The sequence below is a fragment of the Ochlerotatus camptorhynchus genome, unplaced genomic scaffold, assembly GCF_037179485.1.
Source record: "Ochlerotatus camptorhynchus isolate MF236.1 unplaced genomic scaffold, CSIRO-AGI_Acam_v1.1 ptg000146l, whole genome shotgun sequence".
Classification (NCBI taxonomy): Eukaryota; Metazoa; Arthropoda; class Insecta; order Diptera; family Culicidae; genus Ochlerotatus; species Ochlerotatus camptorhynchus.
The window spans coordinates 1,975,977-1,993,042 of record NW_027040636.1 but is presented as its reverse complement, the minus strand read 5'-3'; the positions used below and the strand labels follow the sequence as shown (position 1 = coordinate 1,993,042).

Sequence of the window (17,066 nt, the reverse complement as noted above, 5' to 3'; positions counted from 1 at the left end):
CCTATTAGCTATTAAAACGCCATTGGGATTCTCTTTGGCCTATCGAACGGATAGAAAAGTTAATTCACGTGCGCCTTTTGTGCTATTTATCAATTTCATCCAGATGAACGCATCATTTGGACGATCTTAATGGAAATTTTTGGTTGCGATTGAACATCTAGTCGATTTCAGAATTTATGTATGGGCCCAAATTAGGGGCATTTAGGCCGACATTACATCCGTTTCCCCTACCAAACGTTTGTTTGAAACGTTCACGCCGAAATCATAGATATGATGTTTTGTGCTTGTTTGGCCGGGAATTGGCTATTAGGCCGAAATAGATGTTTCCCTTATTTTAGTTTTCAATTAAATATAGTAATATCATTTCTGATCAGATATGGTTTAATTTACTCAAAATTGAGGAATTAAAACGAAATAACACATTGTCATATGATAGTTATTTGATAATATTCGTTTTATTCGAATGTTGTTCTACCGTTTGTATTGTGTGAGAAAGACGATGGTAGAGCAGGAGTGTACGAATACAATCAGACTGTCGTGCACGACAATGAATTCATTCTGATAAGATGTCTACGAATGGCTTCTAAAAAACCGTGGAGGTCTAGGATCAGTTTCATGTATTGATCACTTTTACGGATGTTCCGGATCTTCCACAGGAGCAGACTTGTGTCCTACCGGAAACTAACTCTTCACAAAAGGTGGCCACCTATCTGCTTAACAACTTCTCCAAACACATCAAGCAGTTATCTCTTCAAATTGCCGTACAATCAGTGTTTGGTCCCAATTAGCTCAAATCCCACGGATCGACGGATAATCTTAACAATTTTTTTTTTTAGGTTTTAAGAATTTTATTCCTTAGTTTATCAAACTTAAATACCAGCACGAAGTTGAAAAATTAATTGAAAGTTGTGACAAACTAAACAAAATAAGTGGTGTTGATTATAGAAAATTCTAAGAGAGGATATTTTAGGCCATAATTGGAACACACCATAATAGGATAGTATAGCCATGACTGGTAACATCTACGCAATATCTAGGAGACCAAACAGCATCAGACGGTGGAACCAAGGATGACATGGATGGACGAATTGGAAAGGCTAATAGTACATTCAGACTACGGCTGATATCATGTAATAAGACTGCCTTGCAATGAACACTCATTCGTCAAATTTTCAATGCGAATCATTTGTATGAATTTTGATATCAAGAAAGCCTATATTACATGATATCAGTGTAGTATAATATGTTCAATGAGGCTGTCTTTGTATGTTTGGAGCATGTGAAGCATTTGAACATCAGATCAGATACGTTGCAGACCGAAGCCCCGCTTTTCAACTCGAGTGAGAGATCTGTACGCCAACGAAACAATGTGCGTGCCAGTAGAGAGCAGCCTGGGATGGGTTTCAAAGCATATTCGTGAAGTATCCAAATCGTAGCAGAAGGTCAAGGCAACTCTGGAGTAAATTACAATATTGGTTAAATTTGTTAAATGTTTTTTTGAGTGAATTACCTGTAGAGAATTCCTACAGTATTATGAAGCAAATGAAGGGAATATAAGCACCGACGAACTGACGTGACAGCTAAAATACGTTAAACACTAACGCTATCTACTTATCCGATCGCATCGTATCATGAGCAAGGACATGAACATACGTAAAATGCAGAAACGTTGAACATAGACACGCATAGAATGAAGCAAGAAGAACCAAACGAACCGTCAAACGCTGATTCAAACGAGCAAAGTAAATAAACATTACGGTTCGCTCATTTCACCAGAAAGGAGTATTGTTCTCAATGATGAAAAGAGTTTTAAATTATTTTCACGAAATATTTGGTATCTGTTATTTATTTATTTAGTGTTAATTCAATTAAATACAACATTTATTAGTGAGAAAAAAGCATTTTGAATCGGAACGTTTTATTTAGTTTTATGTTAAATAAAAATAGTTAAAAATATGACAAAATGATACTGTCATGAAGCGACTGTCATCTCTCTTCTTCGCTTTTTTATTCAGTTCCGGTAGAACATTCAAAATTTTCTCAACAGCATTGCGGCACTGAATGTAAGTCATTTGAAGCCACTCAAAGAAACATGATTGCCAGAGACATTTCCAACAGATCCCTCAAAAACCGTGCTGCTGTTTTGACAGAAATTTTCTTTGCGCGTCTCTATAAACGTCTCTGGTAAAATGTACATTGCCTTGATTTGCGTCTTGCTTTGTAGCTGCAACTTTCCCGACTGAGCTAAGGGAGGTCCGTACTAAGAAAACATAAATCTTCATTCAAAAATAAAATAGCATCATCTGCAAAAATATTAATGTCACGAAACCATGTAACACGTCACATGTCATTAATATAAATAATAAATGAAAGGGACCCTAATACACTTATCTAAGGCACTCCAAGATTCTTTCCCAAGGTACTGGAAACAGAATCATTAAAAACAGCCCGTTGAGTTCTGTCAGACAAATTGCTTTCAAAGCATTCTGTACATTTTAAATAGGCGATCCGAAGCTTTCGGTGGGTGTTTCAGTGGTACTATTTTTTTTTAATAGTGTCTCTTTCAGCTACACGGTGAGCTACCGGAATCAAGCGAATATCAAGATTTTGCATACAGGTTACATTACATTATACTGTAATTGTACTGTTTTGTTAAATTGCAGTATTTGTATTTTTTATATTTCGAAATTGGCAAATCTGTCTTAATATTTTTACGCAATATACAACTTATACTTAGATGAAAGAGCATTTGGAGGTTCACCGTGAATCAGTTGTTGATAAGCGAAAGCGATCATTCGTTTACGCCCCCATATGAATCATACCACAAGTGGCGCTACAGTGGTATGCAGGCACTTGATTGCATCTGGTTACTCGGCATATAGCCGGCTAATGGTGGTATTCATGATTTCATTGAAACAATGATGATTTAGTGAAATCAAATAAATGAGTCAAATTGTCGACCTTGAGTTCAAACTCATCTAAAAGTGATGGCGTAATCAATTGAGACTAATACATTAGACCGTGTATCTGATATATTTCCTTTGTGTTTTCTTTTGCAGTCACATGAATTCGACGAATGTCGGTTTGATGTATCGATTGGCCAAAATGTGTGGTATCTTCGAGCCGAAACACCGGAGGATAAACGAAACTGGATTGAAGTGCTTCAGTCATATAAGACTGAATATCCCGAAACGGTGAGCCTACGCCGCCATGGAAGTACCATTTCCTTACAGTCCAATACCTTATCCACGGCCAGTGGAAGTAGCTTGAAACGGGTCAGTCGCGGTTTGCGTGAAAAAATGCACGAAATCGAAACATACCGCGACATACTATATGGGCAGATTGACACTTTGCAACGGTAACACATGGTTCTGGTTTGTCTTAAAATTATAAACTAATTGGAATTTTGTTTTAGTTACTTCGATTCCCTGCACCAGAAGAATGAAGACAATAGTCCGCTCGATTTGGGCGATGGCTTGCGACCGATTGATTTCAAAGGAGAAGCAATAACATTCCGTGAAACCACTGCCGGTGTCATTACTACTTTACAACACTGTTTGGATATTATTTCTCAAAAGGAGGAGAGTTTCAAGAAAAAGTTTGACAGAGAAGTTGACAAGCGGAAGAAAGCAGAGGAGCAATATAGGTAATCCAGAAATGTTTATAATCTTTAAACAGAGTTTTAAAAATAATAATAATTGAAATGCAAAAGATAGGTTTTCATACAAAATTTACAATTTCATTAAAAAAAAATAATACTAACACTTCAAATCAGTTTTCTTGAAGGAACATACACATTCAATATTCCTCGGCAAAAACTCGGTTATCTGATTAGCTTGGCTTTTATTTTTGCTGAAATTTCAAAATATGTTGTTAGCTGAGCTTTAACCAGAATCCCGTTTGTTTGCTGAACCTCAGCCAAATTTAGAATACTGTATGCGGAAGCCTTATCAGTCGTCATGGCTATCAATTTCCTCGCTCATGGCAGCGAGTTCCCTCGCATGTATTTAAAACAGCCCGTGGCCCGCCGAATGAGTTTGTGGCCCCCGCGGAAAGCTTTCAGTCAATGGACTGCATCCGGCCTGCAAACTGGTAAATCATTTCTAATACTTTGATGTTATAACAATCTCTATAATAAAGCATTAAAAATGCTGCAAGCTATAAATAGCTTCGCCTAAAACATTCAGTATACGACTGTGTTTTTGATAAAAGAGAATGTATGTCATACAATCTGTTTTCGCTTTGACTCATTTAAATTAAGCTTAACAACAGTTATGTTTTAAAGCACGCTTTTAATTCACAAATTAATTTCGAGAAAAATTGGCTTTACAATCAGGATTAAAGCTGTTGAAAGCTCGGTAAAAAATTACTGCAGTCGGAAATAATTTCTAACTGTAGGGGAAAGTAGTCAACAGTAAGGCAGTTTTTGTTCAACAATTTTTCATTTTTTTTAAATTAACACGCTACGAACAAGCCCTTGACTCTATAAAAAACCTCTATAAATACCTATATAATAGGTATTGTGTTGACTTAAAAAAAGTTTCAGTCTAATCTAATTTAGTTTCAACCTGAAATGTAAAGGTAATTGTTTGTCTCATTGTTCCCCACGAGTAAGAGGAAGTTTACTGTTCCAAAACGTTAAAATAATTTTATTTTTCAAAATAATAGACAATAGAAAAACCAAGTGCTGGCAATTTGCCTTTACCTGAGCACCACAAATTATTTAAAATTACTTTAAATTTGATCAAACATGAGCGAAGACAGCAAACTCATCTTTTCCGGGACGCCTGGAAGAATTAGAGTGCAAAGAAATGGAGCAGGCGTATCTTCCTCAAGAAACGCGTACGTTCTACAAGAAACTCTTCGCATCCTTCAAAGCAACGATGAACACCTGAATGGCACAGAGGTGGAAAACCAAGACAAAATAATGAATGGCTTCATTGGCATAGCTACTGGAGGAGTGGACAGAAGTATCCCAGTATATAGAAAAAGGGTGACAAGTTACAATGTGAAAACTATTGGCATAGCTACTGGAGGAGTGGACAGAAGTATCCCAGTATATAGAAAAAGGGTGACAAGTTACAATGTGAAAACTATCGAGCGATCACTACAAATTGCATTTCTAGATTACGACGCCTATCGTCACTTGCAAGCAGATTTTAAGAAAGTTTTCAAGTCGTCTTTGTGAACGGCTGATCGACAATAGACCAAATCTTTTCGTTGCAGCAGAACCTTTCAAAAGTGTCGCGAATATCAAGCCCCTATTTACCACCTTTTCATCAGATTATGGATGAGAATGCTTTTCCCGGGAAACTGACCAGAACTATGAAGGCTACGATGGATGATGTACAGTGCTGTGAAGATACCGAGTGCGTTATCGGACGTGTTTGAAACACGAGAAGATGCGAGACTAATAAATCCAGGTAGCTCGTTTGTTTAGCTGACGGTTTGTACACTAGGGGGTTGTTCATATATCCCTTGGACATGTTTTGAACGAGTTTAGACCCCATTCCCTTGCATTGACAGTCATTTTGAAAAAAAAAAACGTATAATTTTATAGACCACCCAGCAGTTTCATGCCTAAAATATGAACCTGTGCAAAAAATGCTTAAGATTGAGAAGGTTTAGAAGTGGCGTAACATTTTAAAGTAAATAATTTTCAAATAATTTTTTAATTTGTATGTTAGCTAACTCACCAATCAAAGATTGTTCCCCCAAATACACTGGGGCTAGAAAATCATCTCATGAAGGATTTATACGAAAATATTCATTCTGGAATGTCTAGTCATTTCGTCTAGTCTAGTCACGTACAGAAAATGAGCTTAATTGGTTGGGGGACAGCTGAGAAATACCAGTGGGTGTACTGCACAAACCACCGCGCTATTTGGGAGATTCCTGTACTGAGAAATAAATGATTCTTTTTTTTATTCAATTAGGGGAAAGGGCTCTAATGTTGGCCTATGGATCTAATATTGGGCCCATCGCTAAAAAGCAGCTATTTATCAATTTTATCTAGATGAACGCGTCATTGGGACGCTACTAATGGATATTTTTGGTCACTATTGAAAATTTAGTCGAATGCTGAATGTATGTATAGGCCCAAATTAGGGGCATTTAGGCCGACATTACATCAATTTCCCCTATATTAAAATTTGCCTATTTTAGATGCACCTGGTGTTTTGATTAGAACATTAAATTTCGAGCATCTTTCCAGGGTGTATTCGGAATACCTCCACATGTTGGCCAATTTGGTCCTGGGTTCTAAATTTGACAAGGATTGATCTTGTTTTAATGTTTTCATGTAACTTTATGTATCGCACAAAGGATTTTGGCTCTAACTTGAAACTGGCAACGCCCTCGGGGGTGGATGTGACCAATGTCACTTGATATGTCCCATTTTGTCTAGGATTTCGAGTTCTGTTGATATTTAAAATGTGTTGCATGATAAGTTTTAGTTTTAGTCATAAACTGGCCACTTCCTCGAGGGTACCCGGAACATGGCCCGATGTGACCAATGTGGTCTTGAGCACTCGGTTCGGCTATCATTGACTCGTTTAAGAATTGTGATGTAATTTGAGGTGTTGCTTGATAGATTTTGGTTCTACACTGAAAAAAGGCCCAACCTCTACTATTTCGTAGGTTAAAATTGAAAACAAAATACCACTAAATTTCGATATTACAAATATTGCATTTGAATTAAATACTACTGTTTTCGATTTTACCATGCTCACCCTGAATAGTCAAAAGTGTAAAATAAACCATTCTACTTGGTATAAACAAATACAATGGTAGGCAGGTCAAGGAAATGGCCGAATATGTTTTTAGTTAACCAAAATGTAGCTGAACCTACTGTTATTCATGAAAATTGTATTGCAAAACTAAAATGGCACGGAATTGAGGCTTTCCCTATTTATGTATCCCTATTCGATTGGCCAGCTTTATCATATTAAATTCTTGAAAAATTATACTCGATTAGAATCCAGAATAAAGTTGTTCTGTAAGTACATTTTTTAGCAATCAATAATTGATCAATGATTCATCATGATCTGTACAGTAAACAATGTGAAGTGTGCAAGAATTGAGTGGTGTGCAACAATTGGCAAATTACTCTAGAAGAGAACGTAGATAAAACTCGTTCGAAATGGTTTATTGTGATGTAAGGGGCTTGGTGTGTTAGTGTTGCGTCCGTTTTTGCTTTCTAAGCAAAAGGGTGGGTTTTATCCCAAGCTCCTTTACATTATTGATCGCATCGTTTGCTTATCAGGCCTATTATTCATATGTTTATGATTTGAATCCGCAATAATCATTTGTACATTTAGCTCTGCCATTAATAAACATACGTTTTTTATATCTTTTACAGGCAATGTAAAGAGGAGCTGGCTAAAAACAGGAATTCTTCTATACCTGGCCCTGATTTAGAGGTAAGTTAGCATAAGATTGGTTTTCTGAAAATCACGATTCTGTAAGGAATTAATACAGCATTTTTCAACTTCGCACCTACACCAACCTCTCATCTAAACATTTAAATCATTGGTCTAGTAAGAGGTTACATTGAAGTTTGAGGATCAATTGCCATCCATGTATCTTATTGATGATTCTGTGACACTACCCCGAATGTCACTACCCCGAACGCCATAACCCCGAATGCCATTACCCCGAATGTCCTACTACCCCGAATGGCCATTACCCCGAATGGCCATTACCCCGAATGCCCTACTACCCCGAATGGCCATGTATGTATGTATGTATGTATATACAATCCAACTTCCACTGTCCGGCAGTGTTTTTATGGAAGAAAAATGTTTGCAATATAATCTATTATTATTATACTGACCTCATTGCAAACAATTTTAGCCCGGAAGTTGAAAGGCGATAGCTCTGTTGAGATTCAGTAACCCATTTCAGAATGCCTGGTCACTCACGTCCATTCCGAGGTTACTTTCACTTACAACAAGCCCCGCATACACGTAGTACCGATATAAAATGTATATTGGTCCTGCGTGTACACTTCCATCATCAAAGCAATTCCTGCTTTGTAGATGGCACGTATTTAGTAGGATGCATTTCATATTTTTATATCTAGTTGTAATCAGTTAGATCTCACCGCTTATGTATTGTGTCCTCGACGTGGAAGGATCGTAGTCTAATCTGCAAAATCATCTTTCCCGGTTATTGTCCAGGGGGCAGAACGCCAATACCAAATACGTAAAAAGACGCGGCAAACGTTGCTTCCGGGAGTGGAGGCGTAGCACCGAAACACACTAGCACGACGCTACAGCAACACAACTATTCAAAAAAAAATTCTAACCCGGGAATTTTCACAATAATTTACAATATAAAAACACCGATAAATTAATCATGATGAATCTATATTCACATGATAATAATGAAAACGAATTACTTTTTTCCTTGGTACAAGCCAAACAGCACGCGGAAAACACGGAATTTGTGACAGCGAAATTAAAACCGACCGTTTGCGGGCAGAGCCTACTGCGCACTCCTCCCTTACTACCCCGAATGGCCATTACCCCGAAATTAAGACAAATGAAAGAACAGCAAGGGGTCAAAAGAAGGGTACATTTTTAGAAGGAAATTTCGTTTTGGAATTTATATATATATTTATATATAGGGAAATTTACGTATTCTCGTCAATCTAAGCAGTGTCCACACTTCTATTAGCATTTTCTCAGCGTCACGTTCTCAGCGTCACGCACATATATGACGTGTCTGTTGGTTTACATTCATCTGCTGCTTGCTTCTCTATCCATTTTAATCGACAGAATTCTTCAAAACTGTTTGAAAGCGTTTTTACAACGCTCCAAACTTCTCAGGTGAGTGTGACTATTGTCGGCAGCCTCGTTTTCTTCGGCAACCTTCCCATTAGAACTGCGTGTTAACCAGCTGTTCTATTATCGGCAACTTGAAATCAACCCCATTTTAGAGTACGTATGCTTCATTTGAAGAAAAATCTGCCATAACAGGACTGCTCAGACGTACACATACAATCAGACTGAAGCTGAAAGACTAAAGAATCGTTTGGATGCATTCAGGGAAGTGTGTTGATGGGAAAACATAGTGAAATTAACTACGTTTAAATTTTGGTTGCCGAAAACAGTCAATGGGTGCCGAAGCCGACATTTACCCTATTTATATTATTAAATGATAATTTTTTATTAGAATTTTGAAGCTTGCAAGCGAGCAAGCTTGTTTTACGCGAGAAGCCCGAGAGATGTCGTTACTGAGGTCCTATGTTTTGAGATACTATGTTTTCAAGAAAAACCTTTTCAAAGTGTTATGTCTGTTGTCTGTGATTAAACTCTCTGATTAGTTTCACTTTACTAAATTGATGATACACTACGTTTACTTTTATGGAACTATGTATTTATCAATTCCAAACCATTTTAAAGCTCTTTAGAAAATGACAACCTTCAAGATTTCGAGCACTTCGTTCACCATTTAAAAAGTCAAAGGGTCTAATATGCAATCCAATTCAATATGCAATACCAGTCGGAAACTGTTAAACCTTATCAAAGAATTGTTCGACCTGAGTCTAGACCTGAGTTGAAGAATTTCTCGTTATGGATTGAAAAATCGGTGCATGGAACGTTGAACTATCGATTACAAATTTATAACATTATTCCACACGTTATTATCCCAAATGGTCATTACCCCGAATCCCTTGCCAAAAGTTATTGATTACATATTTTCCTTATATATTAAAAGAAGGGAATATTCCCTTCCCTTCTTTATCATACATCCAAAGAATAAATTATTTTCTTTTTAAATATTCAAAGAAAGGAATATTCCCTTCTTTATCGTTCATCCAATAATTAATTATTTCCTTTTGTTATATTTTCAAAGAAGGGAATATTCCCTTCTTTATCATATATTTACCGAATTGATTATTTTCTCTTTTATATATTAAAAGAAGGGAATATTCCCTTCTTTATCGTATATCAAAAGAATTAATTATTTCCTATTGTTATATTTTCAAAGATGGGAAACCCCCTTGAGCCATTAAGGGGCTGTTCATTAACTACGTAGACAGTTTTTTTTGGATTCTTGACTCCCCCCTTCCTTCCCCTGCGTTGACAATTTTCCATACAAAATTTTTAAAATTTGTATGGACCGTGCACAATTGCCAAGTTACAGCAAACATCAATGGTTGTCAACAGCGTTAGCGAAGAAAGCTTCTTCCTGGCTTTTGACGTTTCCATCTGAACAACTTTGCAGTTGCTGAAGACAGCAAAAGACTATCGAGTTGTCTTTAACAGTCAAGTTAATGCAAAAAATGCGTAGCAGCGCCACCTGATGAGTGAATTCTGAACTATTCATCATTGTCCATCTGAATAGCTTTGCTGACGACAGAAACATATCTATCTTTTGAGCTATCAAGTTAGCCGGCGCTGGTGGTGTAGTGGTAAGCGCCACTCGGGGGCAACTTGACAGCTCCGGTATATTGCCAGTGTACCCCGACAATTTGGTGATGGTGGTTCTGTCAAACTCACAAATTTCAGAAGTGTTATCTTAAAAGGGCGGATGCGGAAATGATGTACAGTAAACAAAATTAAAGTTTAAAATTCATCTTATTGTCGCGCACTCACCAAACCGCACACACGATGTTAGTGACATAGGAACTCCAGTGATGCCAGATAAAAATTTCGCTTAGATTCTCAGTAGTATGCACAATTAAGTATCAGTTTATGAAACTTTTTTTTTGTGTGTGTACCGTATATGAGCAGTACATAACCAAAAGCTTAAACATATGATTTGTAAAAGAAAATAGATGATTGTCATTGAATTAATGGGAACAAACGAGATTTGAACAAAGAGAAAGCATGGTTTTGCAGCGAGTAAGAGTGTACTAATTATACGCAGCTAATACTGTAAAATGTATAATTTGAGGTACTAACATAAAAGAGTACAACGTTAGTACAATGATAGTACAACGATTGTTCAACGATAGTACAACGTGTACTTTGTACGTATGTCGAAGGCCTCTAATGAATTTAAGCTAAATATGAGATATGTTGTTTAATTTGTCTAAATTTTAAATATCTTGCTAAAACGGATCTGCAACCATTACTTATGTGCAAAAATCATCATAGCTCAATTTCAGCTAATATTCTAGAAAATTCTGATTAACAATCACTTCACTTATATGATCCCTACATTTTCAGCGTTATTCATGGTATTTGTATTGTCATTGTCACTATGCCCATAACTGTGTAACTAAATAATAGAGCATAGCATGGTGAGGAATAACGTTAATGATACGGATGGATGTAACAAAAAAATAATCACTTTAATTTATTCCTTTTAGAAGCTCACTTTAATTTTTGTGTGAGACCCTTATTTGATTTATCAAGATATTGCGATGATTGTTTACTGCATCCTGCATACATGCTCATTAGGATTCTATTTTCAAGCCGTTCGTAATATGTTCCAACGTTGAAATGTTTATGGTGATTATTGAGTATTTTCAATTTAATTTCCGAAGAATCAAGAATCCATGTCAGAAGAATACACAAAAACACAAGAACACAAGAATAGAGTAACACGGGAAAGTAAACTTTTGTTTTTTTATATGGCGAGCCTTTATCGCACCACTATGATAAAAAAAATGAAATCTGTAGGCTGATTATATTCAAGAGGAAAATAAAATAGAAGACACCAAAGTATTTTTCTTGGCATTTGATTATATAAGTTCACCCCATCAATCGGTTTCAATTTGTTTGGATTATTTCATTTGACCAATAATAAATTCGCTCTTATCATATAGCATTCTTGCTTGTTGTTTGACATCCACACATGGAGAAACAAAAGGTTGGATTTCCATAGAGAAATGCCATTGCGGCGGTGAAGGACAATCCCTTTGTTTATGTTGTGTGGCGACATCTACTATTTGCAAGTGGGTACGTGAAACTAAGGTTATCTGTCACCTTGCTCGGGTTTTGGGTAAGCGTGACTGCATTCTCACCCCAATGGGTCTGGGTTCAATCCCAGCCGAGGTCGGTGGGATTTTTCTGAGGCATAAAAATCTCTGGTCACGTTTTCCTTCGGAAGGGAAGTAAAGCCGTTGGTCCCGGCCCATGTGTGTTGAATGCGTGCGATATCCTACGCAGGTGTGAAAGCTGCCTTCCTGCACATTCGATGCCAATCGATGTCCTTCGGTGATTGACACTAGATTGCGGAACAGAGACCATTTGCAGAGGAAATTTTTATAACGAACTAAAGGTGCTCCTATGAGCAATCCGCTTTCTCCATTTTTATTTGAATTGTTCATGGCTAACCTAGAAAATACTCTGGAGGATAGGAATTTGTTGCCCAAGTGATGGTATAGGTACGTCGATGACATTTGTAGCATAGTCAAAAGGGAAGATTTATCATATTTTCAGGCCATACGCAACGTTCACTAGGACATCAAATTTACTCACAAAGAAGAGAGAGACGGCAAACTCCCCTTCTTAGATCTTCTCATCATCAGGGAAACGTCTTCGTTCAATTTCGAAGTATATAAGAACCAACAAATACAAAGAGAGTAATACCAAGCACTTTAAGCCATTCCCATCAACACAAAATGGCCGCTATTCACCACATGGTTCACAGGATGCAAACTCTTTCTCTTAGCGATACAGGCAAATCAAAGGAAATAGCTCACATTTTTGAAATCGCTAGACTTAATGGGTATCAAGAAAAACAATACAAGCAGTAATCGATAAAAGAACAAGGGATTTATTCGAAATTTAGAAGTTTTGGCCTAGATTTAGTACTTAGCAGCAGGACAAATCAGCTGAAGTCACTGTTAGGATCAACAAAAGCTTTGGTGTCTTAGGGAAAGCCGGATTCTACAAAATCTCTTGTCCAGATTGCAATAAAATCTACATTGGTCAGACGAAAAGGACTTTGGAAACAAGGTTTAAGGAACACATCGCAGAGGTAACAAAAGCTAACAAAGAGATGGATAAAGGACTTCATTATGAATTTAAATCCAAGGTTGCAGAAAATATCTTTACAAAGGAGCACAATTTGACAAAGGATAACATTAATATCCTGCGGAGTGTATCTTCACCTTGGAAACTAGACGTAGCAGAAAGTTTAGAAATATTTAAACATAATCCATCAACATTGCTTAATAGAGATCAAGGAAACGGATACTCGAGACTCTTTAGCATGCTACCTAAAACCACACATCGTAGCATGCCTCTATCTGTTGGAGACTAAATTTAGGTACCTGGTTAGGTAAATTGTGACATGACAGTGGATACCTGCTGATTTTTAGTACTTATTGATTAGTATTTAACTCGTAGATAAAAGATGGATGCTTCAGTGGTGTTGAGTACTTGGCACTGATGAAGTCTGCAAGTAGTAGACGAAAAACGCGTATCTGTCAAAAGATAAGCAATTAGAACGGAATTTAAAGAAAATAATCCAACACACACAAAGCCCTTCATAAAAGGGATTCCGTTAAGAGGTTCGACAAATTTTAAAGATTGATGTATATAGTTAATCAATTATGTACAAAGTCGAACAGTTGAACCTTTTCAAAATATTATAACTGTCAAAAAAGTGTTCATTGTATCTTCCAAATTCTAGGGAAAATTTAGTATCACACGCACATATTCGAACTGATTTTGAGAAAATCTCTTCAAAATTGGAAAAATCAAGTATTAAACTTTAAAGTATACTAGATGTATAGACCATGTCATCACGAACAGTAAACATGATTTTCTTAATGTAAATGTTTTGATCAATGGCCGACCTATGAGTGAGTTGCTAGGGTGAGGCTTGTTTTTAAAAATCACTCGAGGACACATTTTCCCATGTGGAAAATGATTATTGGGACTGATTATCGTCCTCCATATTAATTATTAAAGCTGCAATTTATACCTCGTTTATAAAAAAAAATGTTTAAAGAAGCTCATCATATCTCTGAGTGATACAACCCGCTTTCTACATTAACTGGGGCCACATTATAGAACCAACTCGAAACGACAAGCATTCATACGAAAAAGGCTTCGTTTCGACTTCCCCAATGAGACCCATGATCTCCAAGTTTTAAAAGGAGGTGACCATGTCGTTCCACATCGCGAAGATTTTCATTGATAATGACAAGAATCAGGTATTTCCTCAAATCCACTGGCCTGTGAATTTTAGGAAATACCTCAAGTCCCCTCATCCTTTAATTTTTGAGCTAGGAAAGGAGTGTGCGTTTGACTAGTATTGTCTTATTAATGGCCCTCGCTCAATTTAAATTTCTGTTCAATTTTCACACTGCCGTACTCTATCAACCTATCCTCTTCAGAACTTACTCTAGCTAATCAATTATCGCACTAAAGCATCTGGATCTTAGCAAGGATATCATTCTAGCCCAATTTAATTCATCTTTACGTATTTTACGCCCAGAATGAATGAGAAATAAACAAAATGCATCTTGAAACATGTTAATCGGTCAAAGATACATTATGCCTCAGAACATCCCGGCAGCGCCGACTGGGATTGAACCCAGGCCTACTGGGGTAAGAGGTAATCACGCTTATCACTACACTACCGGCGCCGACTTTTCCTGACTCGTTGTTCGCAATTATATATTTAGAAAGAGTTTACTGTAATAAAGTTTACCTTTATTTTCCAATCTCGTTTTTTTTTGTTTTCTCTCTCTTGTACTCTCATTCTCTCTTATTCTATCTCATTCTCATATTAACTCACGCTGCGTCCATCACCGCAAGGATGCTGTTTGCGATAGATCAATGTGTAAGCGTATTTAAGTCCATATGCGGGAATATTGCTATGTCATATATCTCGAAAACGAGGTCAGATATCGTAATATGGATAACATTTTCGCTTTAGGGTCACAAAATCATGTTCTTACTTATAGAAGCATATGTTTCATTTGAAAAAGTTCATCGTTTGACATTTTGAACAAATACCCCTTGCGCCATCTCTAAATGTTATCGATAAAAGCTCAATTTTCGATGTCAGTTCCAATAACAATTTTCCGCATGGGAAAACATGTGCCCGAGTGATTTTTAAACATAAGCAGATTTTTTTGAATTTTTAAACATAGTAAGCCACTGTGCAGTAGGGACGTAATAAAGCTAAATATAAAAGAAGAAGAGTGCATATCGTAGTTCGCTTTTTTGTTGTGTTGTTGAAAGGGGCATGAGGAGGTTAAGGGTAGGGTTTTTGATCTAATAACCCACGCTTTACCTCTCTTTCTTGAACGGGTTTTAACAATAAATTAAATGTTTCTACCAAAGATGACTTCTTTATTTATGCCCCTTTCCATACGTACCGTTGAATTTGATTAAGAGCCATATAAGATATTGTTAAAAATCTAACACTGTTTCTTGATTCCAAATTCGTCCTACGAGTTTCAATTCCGTCCTAACGCATTGAAACTCTATTGGATTTTCTTCGTCCTACTGATGAAGGTAAAAAAAGCGAGTTCGCTAGGAGCGCTTCTTTTGTTTTGAGAACAATGAGTTTAAATATTCACACAATACGCTCTAATAGGCTTTGTGTTGAAGCTTGTGAACTAACGCATCGGTACAAACGTAGTACTGATTTGTGCACTGTGAAATCATTGATTATACTAATGTTTTCTGTTCGATGGAACGGAAATGGACGATTACGACGAAGTAGCGCTCTACCCTATTTGTCATTTTGTATTTCATTTATTGTATGGTTTGACAAACTTGGGACTGAACCCACGACCGTCTGCTTAATAGAGTAGACATTTAGCGTACTGTACTGAAGTCCTTGTCACAACTATTAATCCCACATGCTTTTATGGGGCGCCGTGGGGCTCTATGGGTTAAACAAATAATTCTGGACATCGTACCTCATTGAGTATGTATATCAATGTCAATGTCGGAACTGCAGGCACTTTGAGAACCTTATTGCTAATACAACCCATGCCATACATGTGATAAGATCCCGTGAAGCTCTGCGGATTCTACAAGATCTGAACTCCATGCACTTAAGTTGCAACTAACCATCACTCTATTTGCTTTTGCTTCTTCTTCTTGTATTCCTTAATCATCACTTTCTAAAATTATTGGTAAAATTCGTTGGTAGTGTGCAACGCCGTGCCAAAACAGCCAATGGATCATAAATATCAACTGGTATGGTGAGCAAAATCTACCATCTCTTTTATTCTTTTACTTTTTTAATACAACAGCAAATGTGACGTCGCAAATGAACGTGTATGAGAATGTAGTAGACAAAACATTCACACTGCCAGACCACGCTGTATGACATTTTGTTTACACCCCTGAGCGGGAAAGTCAATTACAGGCTACATGCAATGCTGCCTTCTCTCCCCTGTTTGTGTTAACGTTTTAGTTCCAAAAAAAGGTCCTTTAGTTTTATTTATTCAGTTTTTGGTGTTTTTTCATCATCAGCGAATCCAAACACATAAAGCAACCAACGATAAAGACAAAATAGTTGCTACGACTACCATGACAAACTCGCTCTATAACATAGCTCGATCGGAGTGGTTGCAATATACACGGATGAGGACATAGCTTGATCTGAATCTAAAAAAGACATAACAAAAAAATTTCCACTAACACACGTGTATCATCCTCGGTTTTACTTCGTGAAGCAGCTTGCCAACAATTTGCTCGTTTGCATGCTGCTTGTCATGAAAAAAAGGAAAAAGATTATATTATTATTGCTTTCCACTTCTGACATAGCGTTTTCATAGCTTGTCATTTTGTCATTTGAAGATTTTTTTTTATTCTTTGTTCATCATTAAAAACATCCACTCACCTAAGTAATTGGTTAAAACTTCGTATTTGCATGTTTTAATAAACTTATATTCACTGCTAGAGGTAATATATCTGGCAACGCTTGTTTAAGGATTCGTTTATTGGTCTTTTATTTTGTTGTCTGCCTTCCATTGTTATCATGGTCTAAAAAAAATCTATCAAAAATATAATACCACCGCTATTTTAGTCTGTACTGAGTTCTCTCTGAGTGTACTAATCAAACGGACATGTTAAAAAGGTTTGTCATAGTCAAAGAAAATCACTGCCAGAATATTGTCTGTGTACAGTTAA

The 17,066-nt window shown here is 36.8% G+C and overlaps 2 protein-coding genes across 2 annotated transcripts in view; both read left to right on the top strand.

Annotated features, from left to right (window-relative positions):
• Positions 1-17,066, top strand: part of Etf-QO (electron transfer flavoprotein-ubiquinone oxidoreductase) — a 476,511-nt gene that overhangs the window by 154,684 nt on the left and 304,761 nt on the right. The gene's annotated exons all lie outside the window — the stretch shown is intronic.
• The window catches only part of cert (ceramide transfer protein), a 50,383-nt gene that overhangs the window by 3,701 nt on the left and 29,616 nt on the right, over positions 1-17,066 (top strand). The window contains exons 2-4 of the mRNA XM_065221675.1: positions 3,060-3,358; positions 3,416-3,646; positions 7,361-7,421. Coding sequence (XP_065077747.1) covers positions 3,060-3,358; positions 3,416-3,646; positions 7,361-7,421 — 591 coding nt within the window. The remainder of the gene's footprint in view (positions 1-3,059; positions 3,359-3,415; positions 3,647-7,360; positions 7,422-17,066) is intronic.